Source organism: Musca autumnalis, unplaced genomic scaffold, assembly GCF_047663935.1.
Source record: "Musca autumnalis isolate F117 unplaced genomic scaffold, ASM4766393v1 scaffold_4, whole genome shotgun sequence".
Classification (NCBI taxonomy): Eukaryota; Metazoa; Arthropoda; class Insecta; order Diptera; family Muscidae; genus Musca; species Musca autumnalis.
The window spans coordinates 91775613-91797951 of NW_027411977.1; the positions used below are offsets into that span (position 1 = coordinate 91775613).

Sequence of the window (22339 nt, forward strand, 5' to 3'; positions counted from 1 at the left end):
CTTAAAAAGTTTGCGGGGTTCGTCAATTTTAGAGGGGTTTGTTTTTCTTTTATTTTGTTTTTTCATAGTAGGCTGCTTTTTCTAGGGGAGGTTTACTAACCCGACGCTCAAACCCAAGTTTTTAACGTTCTTATGGGTGAACGTTTTAATCTCTGATTAACTACAATTCCGCAACGAAACTCGAATTTTATATAATGACACCTTTCTGGCGCCTTTCCTAATCTATCGGATTGTCTATCGGTCTTTTACTTAGCAAGTACTTTTCGTAGATCATTTTTTATTACGGGGTGGATTATAACCCCAAGATGCAACCCAAGTTTATAATGTTCCTTTGTGTAAACGCGTGGCACATGTTAGCTCACTACCTTCAAAGGTAAAGGCAGTTCCCCAGGTGACACCACGGGGAGGTCAGTGTCCACATGAGATGAAAGAGGGACTAAGATAAGTCCTGAGATAAAGCAAGTCAGGATCGTTCCTTGGTATCTTTCGCCACCCCCTACGTCATGCTAATCCTTAGTATTAATTTATGTATCAATCCTTGAAGGAATTTTAATTCCGCTATGCATCAGTTGATGTTGTAGTGAACGTCAGGCTCCAACCTAATGTAAGCCATTGTATACCATTGTAACAGAGTTTGAGTTTAAGAATGCCAAATTCAAATTAATATTTTTATCCCTTCTTCCTCAGGTGTTCCCATTAGCATTCTACATTCCTTTATAGTAAACTATATTCCTAAATGTTCCTTATAAACTAGTGTACTTACAAGAAACATACTAACAAACATACACACATACATAAACAAAATTTAATATTTTCTGTTTAAGAAAAAAAAAAAAATAAATAATGCACCGCTTTTGGCCGTTACTACTACCATGAAGCATCAACACATCAACACAATTATAAAATTAAAGACAAATTAATTTCTATTAAAAAACGGATTTCCATTGGAAATTATTCCGCAAACGTAACTTATGACCGGAATGTACCTAATCGAACACATAAAATGCCAACACACACACAAACATATTTCATGGTTACGATTGTGGAAATCATTTTAATGGAAATTCAAATTGAATGGCTTTTAAAATGCTTTTTAACACAATGCATTTTCTTCTAAGACTAATTTTATGGCAAAGGTTCATGGGAAGCATTGCAGAGGGTATCTTTTATCTTTGGTATCTTCTATTTAATATGAATCAATTAATTTTGTTAATTGGCCCGTAATAGTTATAATACAAACATATTTATATATGTATGTATTTATATGTATTACGCCGGCAATGCTTGTCATGAACCGTTGCTTTTTTCATTGACGCCAAACTCGTTTGCTGACAACTCAAAACTTTTGAACACCCGCTTTTGGTTTTGTTAATGTGATATTTTTTATTCAATATCCTTTTTCATTTTTGTAATTGTTGTTATTTACCAAGGACCATCCATCAATAAATCAAATTAACCTAAACTAATCTAAACCACAAAAAAAAAACTCAAAACCTAACAAACTTTATTCATAAAAGAGAAAATATTTAAATTAATTGGCAATTTGTTGTTGTTTTTTTTCCTCCTCCTTTATTCCATCCATACATCACATATACATGCATACATACATGTATGTACAAATATTTAGCATCGGACACAATAAAAGCCATTGAATGGTCCGAAAATTTGGATCAAATATTTCGTGATAATTATAAAAACGATCCGACGCTGTCGTGGCAATTTTTTGGTAGTTCGACCGGCTTTATGCGTCAATTCCCGGCATCGAAATGGAAAATGGAACCGGTCGATTTGTATGATTGCCGTTTACGGCCATGGTATATGGAAGCGGCGACAAGTCCAAAGGATGTCATCATCCTATTGGACAGTTCAGGCTCTATGATGGGGCAGAGGCTAGATATCGCAAAGCATGTTGTATATACAATACTTGATACATTAGGTACAAATGACTTTGTGAACATCTTCACCTTTAGCGATAAAGTCAAGCCTGTTGTTGGATGTTTCGAGGATACACTCGTTCAAGTATATATCAATTTTCTTTCTTATTTCAATCCTTTTATAATAATTGTTATTAGTATTTTTTATGATTTGATTTTCATTTTGGTTTGTATTATTATTTGTTGTCTTTTTTTGTTTTATTGTTTATAATTTGTACACCCGCGTTTAGCGTAACCCAAAATACAATACATACCATCATATTTAGTGTATAAGTTATCATCGGCAGTCAAGTATAAAATTACCAAATAACTCATCTATACCTTCTATATCATCGTTGTAGTTGAAATGTACTGCGAAGCAAAGTATGCTATATATTTATATTACATATATTTTATATTAAGAAAAAAAAAAAACGCTAAATTAAGAATTATTATTTTTTATTGCCTTTATTTATATCAAGAAATAATCATGGTACAATAAGAAGGGTAACATCACTAGCACATACAGAAATCTTGGCAGAAGTCCACACATTCGAAACCATGAAATAATGTTATCTGCTTTTATGCAGAGAAATAGCCCAGCCAGAATATACATTGAAATAGAAAACAAGTAAAAAAGTATCAGTCGGCTTTGCCGACAGAGATATACCCTCAGGCTGTGGGAATTGGGACTTTCATAACGGACAGATCGAATGTATTTAGGGTCTTTTCAGAATTTTGTGGCACTTTTTGAACATTTGAACTTGCCGACAAAAATGTGGATTAGGATTAAAGTTCAAAAGTTTTGCGGAGGATGCAATGGATCAATATAGTGCATTACGGAAGTGGATCTTATTTTTAAAGTCATATTTTTTCGATATATATCGCGCCCACTAGTCATTTCAGTAGGTTATCGTACACCTGTTGGACCAGTATGTCAGGAAGCATGGACTTGTCCACGGAAACATAATATGGCTGTACATCATCGGTATAAATATCCAAATGATCTCCGAACAGATCCTAAACTGCACTTGGACACAAATGTTGAACTTTTGTGGAGGAGGTATCCTAAGGAGAGGACCGATATGGGCCAATTGAGAAGTTAAACAAAGTTTGGAGAAAATATGACGAAGCCCAAACTTTGGACCAAGTCGGTCTATCAGTTCGAGAGTTATCGTGCTCTCCAACTACTACATATGCTGCCATAGGGTTTTTTTTTACAACTTTCGGGCTGTAGAAAACAAGTAAAAAAGTATCAGTCGGCTTTGCCGACAGAGATATACCCTCAGGCTATGGGAATTGGGACTTTCATAACGGACAGATCGAATGTATTTAGGGTCTTTTCAGAATTTTGTGGCACTTTTTGGACATCTGAACTTGCCGACAAAAATGTGGATTAGGATTAAAGTTCAAAAGTTTTGCGGAGGATGCAATGGATCGACATAGTGCATTACGGAAGTGGATCTTATTTTTAAAGTCATATCTTTTCGATAGATATCGCGCCCACTAGTCATTTCAGTAGGTTATCGTACACCTGTTGGACCAGTATGTCAGGAAGCATGGACTTGTCCACGGAAAACATAATATGGCTGTACATCATCGGTATAAATTTCCAAAAGATCTTCGAACAGACCCTGAACTGCACTTGGACACAAATGTTGAACTTTTGTGGAGGAGGTATCCTAAGGAGAGGACCGATATGGGCCAATTGAGAAGTTAAACTAAGTTTGGAGAAAATATGACGAAGCCCAAACTTTGGACCAAGTCGGTCGATCAGTTCGAGAGTTATTGTGCTCTCCAACTACTCCATATGCTGCCATAGGGTTTTTTTTACAATTTTCGGGCTGTTTTCTTAAGAAGTATGGACTTGCCCCTGAAAAAAACTTTTACCCTTGTATTTGAGGCAGCGAAGGCAAGTTACTTCAAAAAAATCAAAGTGATTCGAGAGCAGGTCTTAAAGTGAACTTATCCGTAATTTGGTGTGATAGGTACCCGAAGGAGTGGACAAACGTATTCCATATTCGAACCTGATATATATCTGGTAGATATATTAGGATGTCTAAGGTATGTACTAAATCGGTCACTCCCTTCTAGAGTTATCGTGGCCACAATTTTTCCGAAAATGTTTGAACTTTTGTGGGGGAGGTACCGATATGGTTTAGGTTTGAACTTAAACTAAGTTTGGACAAAATATTATGAAGGCCAAATTTTTGATCGAATCGGCAGATCCGTTCGAGAGTTATCTTGCGCTACAACCACTACACACGGTGTCATGGGGGTTTTTTGAACCTTTCAGGCTATTTCTCAGGAAGTAGGGTTTTGCCCCTGATGAAACTTGTACCACCGTATGGGGGCCGTGAGTACAAGTTGCTACAACAAAAACCAAAACGATTCGAGAGCAGGTCCTAAAGTGAACTTTTCCGACATTCTGTGTGGGAGGTACCCGAAGGCGTGGATCGATTGAGTCCATATTGGAACCTAATCTAAACTTGGTAGAAATTTCACCAAATCGGTTACTCCTTTCAAGAGTTATCGTGCGCACAAATTTTCGGAACATTTTCGAACTTTTCTTCGAACTTAAACTAAGTTTGGACAAAATATTGCGAAAGATATACCCTCAGGCTATGGGAATTGGAACTTTCATAACGGACAGATCGAATGTATTTAGGGTCTTTTCAGAATTTTGTGGCACTTTTTGGACATTTGAACTTGCCGACAAAAATGTGGATTAGGATTAAAGTTCAAAAGTTTTGCGGAGGATGCAATGGATCGACATAGTGCATTACGGAAGTGGATCTTATTTTTAAAGTCATATTTCGATAGATATCGCGCCCACTAATCATTTCAGTAGGTTATCTTACACCTGTTGGACCAGTATGCCAGGAAGCATGGACTTGTGCACGGAAACATAATATGGCTGTACATCATCGGTATAAATATCCAAATGATCTCCGAACAGATCCTAAACTGCACTTGGACACAAATGTTGAACTTTTGTGGAGGAGGTATCCTAAGGAGAGGACTGATATGGGCCAATTGAGAAGTTTGGAGAAAATATGACGAAGCCCAAACTTTGGACCAAGTCGGTCTATCAGTTCGAGAGTTATTGTGCTCTCCAACTACTACAAATGGTGCCATAGGGGTTTTTTTACAACTTTTGGGCTGTAGAAAACAAGTAAAAAAGTATCAGTCGGCTTTGCCGACAGAGATATACCCTCAGGCTATGGGAATTGGGACTTTCATAACGGACAGATCGAATGTATTTAGGGTCTTTTCAGAATTTTGTGGCATTTTTTGGACATTTGAACTTGCCGACAAAAATGTGGATTAGGATTAAAGTTCAAAAGTTTTGCGGAGGATGCAATGGATCGATATAGTGCATTACGGAAGTGGATCTTATTTTTAAAGTCATATCTTTTCGATAGATATCGCGCCCACTAGACATTTCAGTAGGTTATCGTACACCTGTTGGACCAGTATGTTAGGAAGCATGGACTTGTCCACGGAAAACATAATATGGCTGTACATCATCGGTATAAATTTCCAAATGATCTCCGAACAGACCCTAAACTGCACTTGGACACAAATGTTGAACTTTTGTGGAGGAGGTATCCTAAGGAGAGGACCGATATGGGCCAATTGAGAAGTTAAACTAAGTTTGGAGAAAATATGACGAAGCCCAAACTTTGGACCAAGTCGGTCTATCAGTTCGAGAGTTATTGTGCTCTGCAACTACTACATATGGTGCCATAGGGGTTTTTTTTACAACTTTCGGGCTGTTTTCTTAATAAGTACGGACTTGCCCCTGAAAAAACGTTTACCCTTGTATTTGAGGCAGCGAAGGCAAGTTACTTCAAAACAAGTGAGCAAAGGCTATAGTCGGGACGGAGCCGACCATGTGATACCCTACACCACTACCCCTGTGCATAAGCTTTTCACTGGTAAACATTTCTTTTAGGGAATATAATCCGACTACCACCAAAAATAATATGCCTCTTTCTCTCTGGGACCCCCATAAGCAACCAAAATTACGTGACCATCCGATCAAAATTACGACCTGTAGCTTGATTGCAAAAAATGGAAGAATTGGATGCATTACCGACTATTGTGGTATCTCCCTTGTTTGACCACCTTCGCCAACCTGCTTTACACCAATGTAAAGGTAATATTTTCTTCTTCCATAGACAGGCTTTGCCGTTGGTATACCCCTACTAGAAGCCGATATATTCACAAAGAAAAAAACTTTGAATTTGTCTCCAAATGAGTTTTTCCCCATTCCGACCCCTAAATATTATCCGACTATCACCAAAATCAATAGGCTTCTTACTCTGTGGGGCCCCCATCTACCCCCAAAAATTTTGTCACTATCCGATCAAAATTCCAACTTGTAGCGTGATTACAAAAAATGGAAATATTGGGTATATTACCGAATTTTGCAATATCTCGGTTTGCTCACTTACGCCAACATACTTTGCATCAATATAAACGAGATCTTTTCTTCTGCCTTTTGGAATACTCCAACCAGAAGCGGAGATATTCGCATAAAAAACGTTGACATTTCTCCACATAAGCTTTTCGCTTATTCCGACTCCTGAATATTATCCGACCATCACCAAACTAAATAGGCTTCTTCCTCTGTGGGACCCGCATCAACTCCCAAAAAATTCGTGACGATCCGATGAAAATTGCGACCGATTACAAAAAAACCGTGATTACAAAAAAATTGGAAAATAGGACGCATTATCGACTATTGCCATATCTCTGCTATTTGACCACCTACGACAACCTGCTTTACATCCTTGTAAAGGTGATATTTTCTACTTTCCTTGCCAGGTTTTGCTTTAGATGTACCTCTTAAATAAACAGAGATATTGGCTTTGAAATAAAACGTTGACCTTTCTCCAAATAAGTGTTTGCCCATTCCACCCCTGAATATTATCCGACCATCATCAAAATCAATAGGCTTCTTTCTCTTTGGGACCCCCATTAACCCCCAAAATTTCGTGACGATCCGATCAAAATTGCGACCTGTAGCGTGATTACAAGAAAATCGGAAAATGGGATGCATTATCGACTATTGCCATATCTCTGCTATTTGACCACCTACGACAACCTATTTTACATCATTGTAAAGGTGATATTTTCTACTTTCCTTGCCAGGTTTTGCTTTTGATATACCTCTTAAAGAAACAGAGTTATTGGTTTTAAAATAAAATGTTGACTTTTCTCCAAATAAGTGTTTGCCCATTCCGACCCCTAATTATTATCCGACCAACACCAAAATCAATAGGCTTCTTCATCTGTGAGACCCCCATTAACCCTTAAGTTTTCGTGGTGATCCGATTAAAATTGCGACCTGTAGCGTGATTTCCAAAAAAATAGAAAAATGGGATGTATTACCGACTATTGCGATATCTCCGTTATTTGGTTACCTACGCCGACCTAGTTTGCATCACTGTGAAGACGGGATCTTCTACTTTCATAGTCAGACTTTGCTTTTGGAAAGTTTTCAACCAAAGCTGTGATATTCGTCAATATAGTTAAAATCGCAAAAATGAAAATTGGGGTTTTATTTGCTACTATTGCGATATCTTCGTTGTTTGATCACCTACGAGCATCTACTTTACATCATTAGAAAGGTGATATTTTCTGCTTTCATTGTCAGGTTTTGCTTTTGGTATACCCCGTATAGAAGCTGAGATATTCGCTTTGAAAAAAAACGTTGTCATTTTATCCACCTAAGTTTTTTGCCCTTTCCGACCCCTAAATATTATCCGACCATCACCAAAATCAATAGGCTTCTTCCCCTCCGGGACCCCTATCAACATGCAAAATTTCGTGACGATCCGATCAAAATTGCGACCTGTAGCGTGATTACAAGGTTTAGATGGACAGACGGACAGACGGACAGACGGACGGACGGACGGACGGACGGACGGACACACATAGCCAGATCGACTCAGCTCGTCGAGACATTCATTTTGATATATATATGTATGGGTCTACGACCATTATTTCGATGCGTTACAAACTTTTTGGCCAAAACCAACTTATAATACCCTCCCCACATAGTGGTGTAGGGTATAAAAATCAAAGTGATTCGAGAGCAGGTCTTAAAGTGAACTTATCCGTAATTTGGTGTGATAGGTACCCGAAGGAGTGGACAAACGTATTCCATATTCGAACCTGATATATATCTGGTAGATATATTAGGATGTCTAAGGTATGTACTAAATCGGTCACTCCCTTCTAGAGTTATCGTGGCCACAATTTTTCCGAAAATGTTTGAACTTTTGTGGGGGAGGTACCGATATGGTTTAGGTTTGAACTTAAACTAAGTTTGGACAAAATATTATGAAGGCCAAATTTTTGATCGAATCGGCAGATCCGTTCGAGAGTTATCTTGCGCTCCAACCACTACACACGGTGTCATGGGGGTTTTTTGAACCTTTCAGGCTATTTCTCAGGAAGTAGGGTTTTGCCCCTGATGAAACTTGTACCACCGTATGGGGGCCGTGAGTACAAGTTGCTACAACAAAAACCAAAACGATTCGAGAGCAGGTCCTAAAGTGAACTTTTCCGACATTCTGTGTGGGAGGTACCCGAAGGCGTGGATCGATTGAGTCCATATTGGAACCTAATCTAAACTTGGTAGAAATTTCACCAAATCGGTTACTCCTTTCAAGAGTTATCGTGCGCAAAAATTTTCGGAACATTTTCGAACTTTTCTTCGAACTTAAACTAAGTTTGGACAAAATATTGCGAAAGCTAAATTTTGGACCAAATCGGTTCATCCGTTCGTGAGTTATCGTGCGCACCAACGGACGGACATTGCCAAATCGACTCCAAATTGTCTGAACACATTTCGTCCAAACATACTTGGGGTCTAAAACCATTATTTCGATGAAGCACATTTTGCCCGTATGAAAGTGTATATAACCTCGTTAGCATAAATGCTGAGGGTATAATTAGGAAGAAAATGTAAAGTTCGGCCAGACTGAACTAATTTTACCTCCACCATGAAATATTATGAACTAAAACGAATTAATGGCCGTTGGGAATACTAATTACCAATTATAGCAAATTTGGTCCGAAAATGTTGAATAAAAAAAGTATTTGAGCTATATCATATGCCCACAATTTTAGATGGAGAAGATTTTTGACCACTGGAAACCCCAAACACCAATCAATATCTCATTCGGGCGGAAAATTTCACAATACTTGAAATCTAGAGGTAACGTTATATTTGGGCCTTTGTCCAAAATATCTGGTGTAGACGTATTTGGATCACTGGGAACCCTAACCGTCCAATTAAAGCCAATTTGGACCGCAAAGTTGATACAAACACAATAAGCGCTGCAGAATTTTTTTTGGCCACTGGTAACCCAAATTTCAGCTACTGAAAAAAAGTAGATAATAGCTCCAAAACAACCTGAAGTCGGGCGGTACCATTATATGGGGCCATTCCAAAATGTAGACCTATGTACACAATTTCTGGTGGAGAAGTGTTTAGATCACTAGGAATCCTATATGACAACTTACATCTAATTCGGTCCACTAAATCTGACAAAAAATTTAGCTAAAAGCCCCACAATACAGAAAATCGGGAGGTAATGTTATGTAGGAGATATAGCAAAACATAGACCTATGATGACAATTTGTGGTGGAGAAGTTTCATGACTGCAGGGAACCTCAAATCTCAAATTACGGGTAGTTCAGTCAAAAAATTAAAAAACTTCAAAATATCGAAAATCAGGAGGTGTATATAAGATAAAAAAAATCGAACTTCTCTACGTGAGGTGTCAGAAGGATGGTTGAAATCAACGCCTAAATTTCTACACCTTTTTATACCCTCAGCATTTATGCTAACGAGGGTATAAACACTTTCATACGGACAAAATGTGCCTCATTGAAATAACGGTTTTAGACCGCAAGAATGTTTGGACGAAATCCGTTTCAGACAATTTGGAGTCGATTTAGCAATGTCCGTCCGTCTTTCCGTCTCTCGAACGGATGAACCGATTTGGTCGAAAATTTGGTGTTCGTAATATTTGGTCCAAACTTAGTTTAAGTTCGAAGATGGCCCATATCGGTCCACTCCTTCAAGTACCTTTCCTACAAAAGTTCGAAAATGTTCGGAAAATTTGAGCGCACGATAACTCTTGAATGGAGTAACCGATTTGGTCCATACTTCGCACATTGTAAAATTTCTACCAGACTTAGATGATGTTCCAATATAGACTCTAACGGTGTACTCCTACGGATACCTCCTACACAAAATTTCGGAAAAGTTACGTTTAGGGTCTGCTCTCGAATCGCTTTGATTTTTGTTGTAACAACTTGTATTCACAGCCCTCCATACGATGGTATAAGTTTCATCAGGGGCAAGTCCATACTTCCTGAGTAAATAGTCTGGAATTTGCAAAAAAACCCTATGACACCGTGTGTAGTGGTTGGCACAAGATAAATCTCGAAAGGATATGCCGATTTGGTCCAAAATATGGCTTTCGTTATACTTTGTACTAACATAGTTGAAGTTCGAAGATAAGCCATATCAGTCCACTCCTTCAGGTACTTCACCCACAAATGTTCAAAAATGTTCGGAAAAAATTGTGCGAATGATAACTCTTGAAGGGAGTGACCGATTTGGTCCATACTTTAAACATCCTAATATATCTACAAGATATATATCAGGTTCGAATATGGACTATATTTGTCCACTCCTTCGGGTAACTCCCACACCAAATATCGGATAAGTCCACTTTACGACCTGCTCTCTGATCACTTTCATTTTTGTTGAACCAAGTTGCATTCGCTGCTTCAAATACGACGGTAAAGGTTTTTTTTTCAGGGGGTAGTCCATACTTCTTGAGAAAACAGCCCGAAAGGTGTAGAAACCCCCTATGTCACTATATGTAATGGCTGGAGAGCACGAAAACTCTCAAACTGATCAACCGATTTTGTCCTTCGTCATATTTTGCACAAACTTAGTCTCATTTCGAAGATGGACAATACCGGTTCCCAAATTCAGGTACTTCCCCCGAATATTTAAAAAATTTCACTAAAATGGTATTCACGATATCTCTTGAACGGGGCATTTTGGAAAAAACTTTGGATCTCCTAATATTTTGTTCAAATTTAGTTTAAATTCTAAAATGGCCCATATCGGTCTTCTCTTTAGGTTACTTCCCCCACAAAAGTTCAACATTTGTGTCTAAGTGCAGTTTAGGGTCTGTTCCAAGATCCTTTGGATACGTATACCGATGCTGTTCGTTGTGGACCTGTTTATAGCGATATTATGTTTTCCGTGGACAAGTCCATGCTTCCTGGAATACTGGTCCAAACTGAAATGACTAACGGGCGCGATATCTATCGAAAGGATATGACTCCCAAAATAAGATCCACTTCCATAATGAACCATCTCGTTACATTTCTTTAAGTACCTCCTCCGCAACATTTTTGAACTTAAATCCCAATCCACATTTTTGTCGGTTCATACGCCCATAATTTTGAAAACCACCCTAAATACATTTTTTTTTTTGAAAAAAAGTGTTTCAATTTACACAGGCTGAGGGTATATCTCTGTCGGCAAAGCCGACTTATACTTTTTTAATTGTTCAGATGTAATTAGAAACATTTTATGTTATTTCCATTGGTAATTCCAATTATTTTTATTGTAATTTGAATTATTCCATTTAGAATTTGAATTATCCCATTTGTAATTCGAATTGTTCCATTTAAATTCGAATTATTCCTTTTGTAATTCGAATTATTTTATTTGAAATTCGAAACAAAAAAAAAAATCAAACTATTTTTGTATTGAATTTACAACTGTTTTTTCGAATTACAAATAAAATGATTCGAATTACAAATGAAATAGTACAAATGGAATAATGCGAATATCAAATGGAATAATTCGAATTACAAATCAAATAATTGGAATTACAACAGGATTAATTCGAATTACAAATGGGATAATTCGAATTACAATTGGAATAATTCGAACTACAAGTGCGTTAATTCGAATTACAAATGGAATAATTCGAATTACAAATGGGATAATTCGAATTTTAAATGGATTAATTCAAATTACAATTGGAATAATTCGAATCACGTTTTTCTTGTTTTTTTTTTTCTTTTGAAAATGCGCTTCTTCTGTCTTTACTTCTCCCTGTATGCCGCGTTCTTCTCTTCACTAACCTAACGACACTTCAGATTGTACCATGGATTTGGCGATGATTTGTGGTGCCTAAGTATAGATTTTGCGGAAGTTGAAAGAGAGTTGGCTATTCTTTGTAACTTGTAACTTTATTATCCAGACAAGAAGTGTAGTCTTCCAGCATATGGGTATGTTGAGCGAAGTAGGCTTATGTTATATGTTGTGTTTGCAGATTTTTGAAATGCATGCCATCAAATACCTTTAAAATGTATTCTTCCCATAGAAGAACCATTAAGGTCTTTAAATTGTTGGTGTAAGAAAGACACACTAAACCTTATGGAATGAATAATTTATATCCCTTAACCAACATAAGGCCACAGGTCGTTTAAACCAGGGTTTCGGAGTCGAGGTATTTTTGGCTCGACTCCGACTCAGACTCCGGGTCGACTCCGAGAGTGAATTCCTATATCACTAAAAATGAATAAAATGTGCAAAAATTTTTAATATTTTCCTATATTTTGGCCTATATAGGCTAATATCCTAATTTCCTTACATATTCATTACTGTTTCTGAAGAATCTTACATTGAAATATAGCAAAGTTCGAAAGTTTTTGTCGGTTTTCCATTTGTTGCACTAGTATATTCTGGGCGGAATTCTTTCGCGTGAGAAAATCTTTAAGCTTTCAAAATATGTGAAAATGATGGGGCAATACAAATCGTAAGGACTACATGCAATAAAAACTATAAGCAATTCACGACTAAGTGAATTGGATGTAAGCCAACATTTTAGTGTGCTTAGCCTTATAAGGAGACCCCAAGATGTAAAGCTCAATACAAGCCATTTTTCATAATTGTTTTTCGAGAAAAACTACGTATCTTTTTGGCAGATTTTTTTCTTCATCTGAAAGAGAAAAATATTACGAAGTTTTGAGGCCGTCTACCAAACCCTGTTTTTATTAAAGCATTTTGCCCACTCTATCTCGAAAACTAATAAACCAATTGTCATATATTTTTGTGGCCGATTTCGAGAAAAACACAGTTTATATGCTGCATACAAAATGAAATAAATTGTTCCCATCCAACGCTTATTCTGAGGCATTATTGTTCCGATCGACTTTAAAAATTTGACCACATATTATATGCTATTTATACTTTCTACTTTTTTCTGAAATTTACAAATAGGGATCACCCCTTAAACTAAAATTCAGCGCTCACATTTTGAATTTTGGTGTGGGTGGAGTGGATAATTTTATTGAAATATTTGAGATATATTGTGTACACCACTCAGCACGTAGGCAGATGGATGTTTTTTTGGAACTGAAAAATTAGCAAATGATGAGATTTCGTACATGAAAATATTCTACAAAAATGTTGCTAGAAAAATTTTATGTAGGGTCGGTCCACTAGGACAAGAAATCGACATTGCAATGTCATGTCATTTCATTGTCCTATATCACTTTTACCCGATCCTTTCTCATGAAAACTTTATGATTATGTATTTCATTGAATTTCGTATATGCAATTAATTGTGTAGAAAACTCGGATACACATCAACTTTATCTGTTCCTGGCGGACAGATCCCGTTATTTGAATGTCTCCATCTAAAGCCCTCATTGAGTATATAATGAATCGTATGGGATCATTTGGGGTTCTCAATTGGGGATATCATTCACAAAAGGAATTGTCCTCCCCCAGATCTTAAGATTTCTAAGATTTCCCATAGAGACCACAGTGTCTTTAATAGAAGACAAGGATGATTTCTCATTAAAAACAAGATGAGAATACCAGTAGACCTTTGTGAGAAGACCAGTAAGAAATCTGACGAAAGAAGTTAAGGGTCCAATCTTAATTCGATCTCAGAGGATAGTAAATATCCTGTGAATTGTCATTTTACTTAGTATAATATATAATTTGCATATACATTTTCTTATACCTTTCTTTTAAAATAAATAATGATTTAAAAAAATGTTCTTGTTCCAAATTTAATGTTATATTTCTATAACGTAGAAAAAAATTTGGCCGGAGTCGGAGTCGAGTTATTTTTTTCGACTCAGACTCCGACTCCAGCAAAATTGCTCGACTCCGACTCGTAGACTCCGACTCCGAAACCCTGGTTTAAACGCCACAAATATTTTGAAATTTTTTTCAAATTTTTGTGGGTTTTTGCATTTTGTTATAGTATTGTCTGTTATCTGGCATTTCATGCATATAAAGCTTTATTTGGTCAATGCATTTCCACACAATTGGCATTACCGCAAGCAATTTAGAAAAATCAACTTTTGATGAAAAATTTAAATATGCGATACACATTTAATCATAAATATTACATTCATATAAAGTCAGGGATTTTTTAGGAATATAGTAAGAGTATATTTATATTTATTATATTACCCTACTTATTGTACCATGCTTGAGAATAGAATAAGTTATGATGTAATATGCTTACTTGCACTCAAAATTCCAAATTAATTTTCTCCTCTTGTAATTGTGTCTATTGTCCGGGATGTTCGTGGGAAATATTTAATTTTGTATTATAATTTTGACTAGGTAAGTCGGAATTAAGTTATACCCAATGCACTTAGTGTTAGTAGAGCGTTTATTCGAAACGCAAATATCTAAAAACTTAAAAAACTTTCGGTTGATTTTAATACATTTGCCTATTAATTGATAAAATAAGTGGCAGCTTAAAAGAGAAAAGGTATTTTATATGTATATGGTAGGACCATCTGTGCGTATAGGTAATGTCAACAATAATGCGCACCAATTCATCACATGATTTGTGCCACCTTAAAATCTAAATGTAATTCAACGGTTTGAGGAACAAAATTCTTTGCAAAAAATAATCGGAAGAAGATGAAGTGCACGAAAAGGGGATATCTTATGTTAGCGTATCAAACTTCAAATCCGATGGTTCCAGATTTGAGTATTTACAAGGGCAGAAAAATTGTCAATTAAAATTCAAGTTAGAGTTTTACCATAGACTAATTAAGTAGAGACTACGAACGCTCTCATTTTTCATTTTCAACCAGATGTCGCACGAAACGAATTGGGGCTAGTCATCTGACTCAATCCAGACTGGAGCTAGTCAAATTACTCAACTTCGAAAACAATTTATTTGTTTTTCTACCAATTAGGGTCTCTGTTTGCAAACTTCGCCACTTTAAAATGTACTTTACATATGAAATTAACTATGCCACTCTTTTTGATAGGCATATATTTCGTAAATGTTAATATTTTTAGGAGTTTTCGTTTGAGTGAAACAATTAGCTTTCACTCAAACCATAAACATGCGTAAACGACATCTATGTCGCCGCAGATAAATGGTGAGAGCCATTCTTTGTCTCTACATTAATTAGTCTATGGTTTTACCCTAAACTGCTAATTTAGTAATATGGTGCAGTGGTCGAAAGTAATCTGAAAATATACTGAAATGTTTTGCTGAGGAGCAGCATCAACGCAAGCAAATGAAATTAAAAACCACCTTTTAAAAAAGTTTTCGATTTCACTCAGAAATTTCCACATGTATATTTTCTCATTCTCTTATAAAGAGACTCTTTCTCTTTGAGAGTTTTTGTACAGGCCATTTTATTGTGCTTCTCTCTAGTCCAGCAGTCGACACACAACAACAACAATTTGAGCAAACACTGTTGTCAGTGCATGGTTTTTCAATTAGTGAGTGGAGAGAGAAGTGGTCTTTGCTTGCTCGCGAGTAAAGGGCTGCCGAATGCTGCTTTGGTCCCATTGTGTTCACGCTTGGCACGGCGGTGCCGATGTTTTTCGGTAATTTACGCACATACGACACGATTGCTAAGAAATAGCGTAGCAAAGATAACAAATGTTTTGATTTGTTGTTGTTCAACAGCTTGTTTGACTTGCCAGTTTACTAATACATTTGCAATAATTGCTTTTTCTACAATGCATTCTCATTTTAGTCGATCTCTTCTTGGTAACCTATGCCCTAGTCTTCTTATTTCTTGGGACGGGAGCTGCATATTTTGTCTCTCTTTCTGAGAAATCATGTTTATATGCCCCTTTTAATGTTCTTCTCTTTAGACTTCTTATTATCACTGTAGGAGAAAATTGTATACTGGTAATTGGCCAAGGGTTATTTGCTGTCAACAGACATCCTGTACCGTTTCCCTTAGAGGTCATAGGCGATGATACCTTCTAGCCTGGCGAAGTTTAAAATGTCAATTTCCTCGTACGATAAGGGTACTTTCCTGACTTAAATTCATAGATAATTTATAAGTGGCTTTACAGTGGTCTCCCGGATCAACAGATATAGGATAGATGACTTATAAATTACGTCCTGGGTCCGACTAGTTAGATCATCGCTTGCCCAAGCTACCGTTCCTTCAATGTTGTAATACTCTTCGTTTGTTATCATTGCTGAGTTTTTAATCGTTTTTGGGATTAAATTCGGGATGCTTGGAATATGCTGTTCTTCTTCACATTAAATAGGGGATCTGAGGTCGAACGTGACATAGCGCCCAATACCATAGCAAGAACTTGCCAAATACATGCATAGCTTGAAATACATTTATACAGTCGGAAGCGTTCAATACGGTAACGCTGAGTAATAGTGGGAATAAAGGGTCTCATTTTCGTTGAGCAATATTTCTAATATTTCTTGCCGATTTAATATCAACTGAAGTCGATGGAAAAAATGTTGGTAAGAATATAATAATCGTTTATAAAATGACGTAGATTTTTTGGAAGGTCAATGTGGCTATCTTTAGAAAAAAGAGGTGGCTTGTGCAGATCTTTAATTGATATGAAACATACAAAGTTGGCAAAAGGGTACGAGGGCTGAACGATAAATGTCTGGCCTAACAATGAAAACGCGGATATATACCATCAAAAATAACATGATTTATACGCTTTTTCATGAGCTCAAACCAATTGTCGAAAAACTTTTTCTACTTCGATTTCGACACCTGCAAAACATGGTTTTTGAACGGTTTTACAGCATCTTCTGGCGACGAAAATCGTAGACCACGCGTTTTTTCTTGATATGCTGGAACCAATTTAAACCATTGGATCCCCAGTTAGTTCTGTACGGCGGATGACCCATCAATTCTACGTTTTGTTCGGTCAAACAAGGGCTGGTTTGAATCGATGTGCGAGAGCTCGCATTGTCATGATGCAGAATGATTCGTCTTCTTTTGTTCGTTTTTCGAATTTCTCAGGAGACTTCTGCAAACAAATTGTAGTGTACCACTCAGAATTAACCGTCCTACATTTCTCAAGCCGTATAGTCGTCACACGGTCAGTTTTGGTTAGATTTGGCTTGCTTTCAAAGACCTAAATGGTCGGTTCCTGTTTTGTGTGGGCTCTTAAACATAGATCCAAGATTAGTCATCTGTGATGATCTTATAAACGTCGTTTGAAGCACCGCGATCGTATTTATTCACAATTTCTTTGCATCAATCCACAAGAGCCTCTTCTTGAGCGATTGTCCAATTTTGCTGGATCTAACGAGAAAAATCCATTTTTGTGGCCAGGCGTTCATGCAATATCAAATGTTAGTTGGTGAAAGAAATACCCAAGGCTGCCTCTATCTCACGTTATATAACATGGCGTCATTATCCGTTCACGCACCGCTTAATTCTTTTCTGGCACAACGGCCGATTTTGGGCGACCCTTACGATTTTCGTTTTTTGGATAGTGTCGGCCACGATTGAATTCATTAAACCAGTTTTTCATGGTGCTATAAGATGGCCCCTTATCCACATACAAAGATTCAGTTTGATCGGTGCATACTTGCCGTGACGAAAATGTTCACAACAAAATTCCATTTCTTTCAATTTAATTTTTTTAAACCACTTTAAACAACGCAAAACTAGGCACGGTGCTCTTGAAACAACTTTAAATGGAAGGTGCTTACACCTGGGAAGTTTTTGCGGATTTTAAAGCTACAATTTTTGTAGATGAGAAAAATAAAAAAAAACAAAAAAAATCGCCGGAGCACTTTTTTAATAAGTCGCGGTTCAAGTTGACATTTTTAGGGATTTTTAGATTTTCACGATTTTACTTGGAAACCACAAGCCCCATCGAAATGGAGCTAAGGAAATTGTTGTAGCTATGAAAATTCTCTACAAGATTGACCTTTATGGTATTTTCGTAGGTTGCACCGTTATTGAGAAACAGAAGTTCAATTTGGGACAATGCATTGACTGTATCGCCTCCTTATAAAACAATGTCATGACTGCTTTAACTTATATATGTCAAAAATGGTACAACCTAGGAAAAATTACGAAAGCCAATCGTGTAGAGAATTTTCACAGATGCAACATATTCTGTAGTCCCATTTCGATAAGACTTAACGTTTTCAAGCAAATCGTGAAAATCTGAAAAAAAAAACTACAAATGTGACCTGAATTTCTATAACTCAAAAATGGTAAAACCTAGGAACAAATCACTACTGTCAATCCTCCAGAGAATTTTCACAGCTACAACTTTTTTTTTAGTCTCATTTCGATAGGACTTGCTGTTTCCAACAAAATCCCGAAAACTCAAAATAAACCTAAAAAATGTGAATTTTGACCGCGATTTATTTAAAAATCCCTCCAGTGATTTTTTCTTGTTTTTTGGATTTTTTTCATCTATGAACTTTGCTGTTTTAAAATCCGGGAAATCTACCCAGGTGTTTTCACATAAAATTAGGTAAGACGCACCATGTGTGACATTGTTTTATAAGGAAGCGATACAGTCAATGCATTGTTCGCATTTGAACTTCTATATCTCAATAACGGTAAAACCTGCGAAAATGTCATAAAAGTCAATCTTGTAGGGAATTTTCAGTGCTACAACATTTGTTTTAGTCCCATTACTATAGAACTTGCGGTTTCCACGCAAAATCGTGAAAATTTAAAGAAACCCTAAAAATGTCAACTTGAATCGCTATTTACACTGTGCAACATTTTTAAGGTGATCTTGTGCAAACAATTCGAACTGAGGATTTTTTGAAAGTACAGACCCAAACGACAAGAAACCCTAGTTTGGTTTTGTTGTGTCAGATCCAGCTCGGATTTTATGGCCCCATCTAAACATGGTTAAATATTGAGTTTGTAGATAATGACAAGAATAAAATATTTGGAGAAATAATGAACTCGAAAAACTACACACGGTGCTCTTGAAACAATTTTAAATGGAAGGTGCTTACACCTTGGAAGTTTTTGCGGATTCTGAAACTACAATGTTCATAGATGAGAAAAATCAAAAAACCAAAAAAATCGCCGGAGCGTTTTTTCAATAAATCGCGATTTAAGTTGACATTTTTAGGGGTTGTTGAGGTTTTCACGATTTTGCTTACAAACCGCAAGTCGTATCAAAATGGGACTAAGGAAAATGTTGTAGCTATGAAAATTCTCTACAAGATCGGCCTTTATGGTATTTTCGTAGTTTTTACCATTTTTGAGATATAGAAGTTCAAATTGGGACAATGCACTGACTGTATCGCTCCCTTATAAAACAATGTCATGAAGGGTGCGCCTTAACTAACTTTTGATGAAAACCGCTGGCGCAGGGAAAGTTTTTGTGAATTCTGAAACAGCAGTGTTCATAGATGAGAAAAATACAAAAACAATAAAAAATCGCTGTAGGGATTTTTAAATAAATCGCGGTCAAAATTCACATTTTTAGGTGTTTTTTATGTTTTCACGATTTTGCTTGGAAACCGCAATCGAAATGGAGCTAAAGAAAATGTTGTAGCTGTGAAAATTCTCTAGAGGAGTGACGTGTATTATTTGTTCCCAGCCTGTACCATTTTTGAGATAAAGAAGCTCAGTTTACATTTTTAAGTTTTTTTGTTATGGTTTCTCGATTTTGCTTGAATACGGTAAGTCTTATCGATATGGGACCTGAGAAAATCTTAAAGCTGTGAAAATTCTCTACAAGACTGGCTTAAGTAACTTATCCTAAGTTGTAACATTTTTTTAGATATATAAGTTTAAGTTGGGAATTTGCAGTCATGTGATTGTTTTATAAGGGGGCGATACAGAATTGAATTGAATTTGAATTGTCCCAATTTGAACTCATATATCTGAAAAACGGTAAAACCTACGTGAATACCATAAAGGTCAATCTTGTAGAGAATTTTCATAGCTACAACATTTTTTTAGTCCGATTTTGATAGGACTTGCGGATTCTAAGCAAAATCGTGATAACCTAAACAACCCCTAAAAACGTCAACTTAAATCGCGATTTATTTGAAAGCGCTCCGGCGATTTTTTTGTTATTTTGATTTTTCTTATCTATAAACATTGTATTTTCAGAATCCGCAAAAACTTCCGAGGTGTAAGCACCTTCCATTTAAAATTGTTTCAAGAGCACCGTGTACATTTATTGTCTCAAATTTCGAAATATATGCAAAAATTTTATAATTTTTATAAATTTCGCACCGTATCTCCAAAACCGTTAATTTTTTCTGAATATTTTGTTTTGGAAAAATATTTCCCGGAATGTAATACACAACTCTTCAGAACATGTCATTGTTGTAAAATGCCTCTATGCCGTTGTTTTCAGTACATTTTGCAACGACGATTTTATAAAAATGCCAATAATGTAGTGAAATCCGAAATGCGAGAATAAACTGTTGGTGTGAACTGTGTTTGATATACGTGTTGTAAAAGATATGATGCAAAATACCGCTGAAACAACATGAAGTAAGCATTTTAGAGTTTCAGAATGTTTTAAAGAATTGTCGAGAACTTTATTTGGAAGATTTTTGCAAAAGGTTACTTGGTTAAACTCCCAATAGTTTAGCCGATACTGACCAGAATTTCAGCAATTATGTACAATTTTCTATATTTTATAGATTTTGATGCCCTAGATGGGGTTTTTCTTATGTGGTTTTTTCAAAAGATAAGTTCTACTAGTTTAGGGCTACAAAATTGCTTAAGACAGCAAGGCCAAATTCCTATTCGTTTCTGAGATAAAGGCCTGATAAATCCAAAATAGTGTAGATTTAGCCCGGCTTAGATGAGGCCATAAAATAGGGCTATAGGGCTAGTGGTTTCCAAGCACAATCGTGAAACCATACCCAGCAAAATTTGAAGGAAGGGTTCCATGCGATGACGTGATTTCATGGCATCTTTCGCATTGGTTCAAAAGAAGTCGTGAAAGATCCGATCTTTTCATTAGCATTTCAACCAATGCAAAGGAAGTAGCGAAATATCGGATCTTTTCATCAGCATTTGAACCCATGCAAAGGAAGTCGTGAAAGATCCGGTTTTTTCATCAGGATTTGAACCCATTCCATCGATCCAATAGAGATGAATTTTGTGTTTTTATTTAAACACATTTTTCTAAATATATAAGATTAATTATTTACAATAGGCTTGATGTTGTCGGAGACTCGTAATCACAACCAACGTTTTAAAACTCTCGTCGTAATGACAATGTCATTGCAAAGGGTTGGTGAAAATGACATGCCAAAGCATTGGTGAAAATAACATGCCAAAGCATTGGTGAAAATGACAAGCTTTGGATCCAAAAATGAATAGCATCTTTTGGGTCCACGCTCATATAAAATTCATCGATGAAGATGCTAAGAAGATGACATGCCAGATCACTTTCACCCATGCTTGAATGGCATCTTTGGCATCGAACATTTTGCTGGGTAAAAACCCCTAAAATGTAAACTGGAATCGCGATTTATTTAAAAAGCGCTCCGGCAATTTTTTTGACTTTTCTCATCTATGAACATTGTAATTTTAGAATCCGCATAAACTTCCCAGGTGTAAGCACCTTTTATTTCATTGTTTCAAGAGCTCCGTGTGGGTCGCATGTACTGAGTACGTATAGCTTAAAAACTTTAAAAAAGTCCAACAAAAATTTCCACTGGCGTTTTACAACACGCGGTGTTGCCTAGGCCGGAGAGTGCAGCCCTCTTGCGTATGTTTAACGACAACACTTATACGTCCCATTACCATAAATACAATTTCGACTGTATTTTAAAAATGGGGTTCATATTTTTGTATTTAGTTCCAGAAATGTATATTTTAGAGTGGTATATAAGTTATACATTTGGCTAGCACGCACTTGCACCAGCAACACAAACAACCACACCACCACCACCACAAAACTATATATGTATGTAAATAACTGCACTGTATATTATAATTTATATGTTTCTCATTTTCGTTATTATTGCTAAAATGAAGTAATAATTTTCAAGCTAAAACAAAACACAGATTACTAGATAATATTGCACAAAGTAGGTTCGCGTAAGTACATTTGGAATGCACTGCTCAGGCTTATTTAT

The 22339-nt window shown here is 36.4% G+C and overlaps 1 protein-coding gene across 4 annotated transcripts in view; it reads left to right on the forward strand.

Moving 5' to 3' along the window:
- The window catches only part of stj (voltage-dependent calcium channel subunit straightjacket), a 168729-nt gene that overhangs the window by 31558 nt on the left and 114832 nt on the right, over window positions 1-22339 (forward strand). For all 4 annotated transcript variants that reach the window (XM_073984681.1, XM_073984682.1, XM_073984683.1 and 1 more), the window contains exon 5: window positions 1628-2019. In XM_073984681.1, the coding sequence (XP_073840782.1) occupies window positions 1628-2019 (392 nt within the window). The remainder of the gene's footprint in view (window positions 1-1627; window positions 2020-22339) is intronic.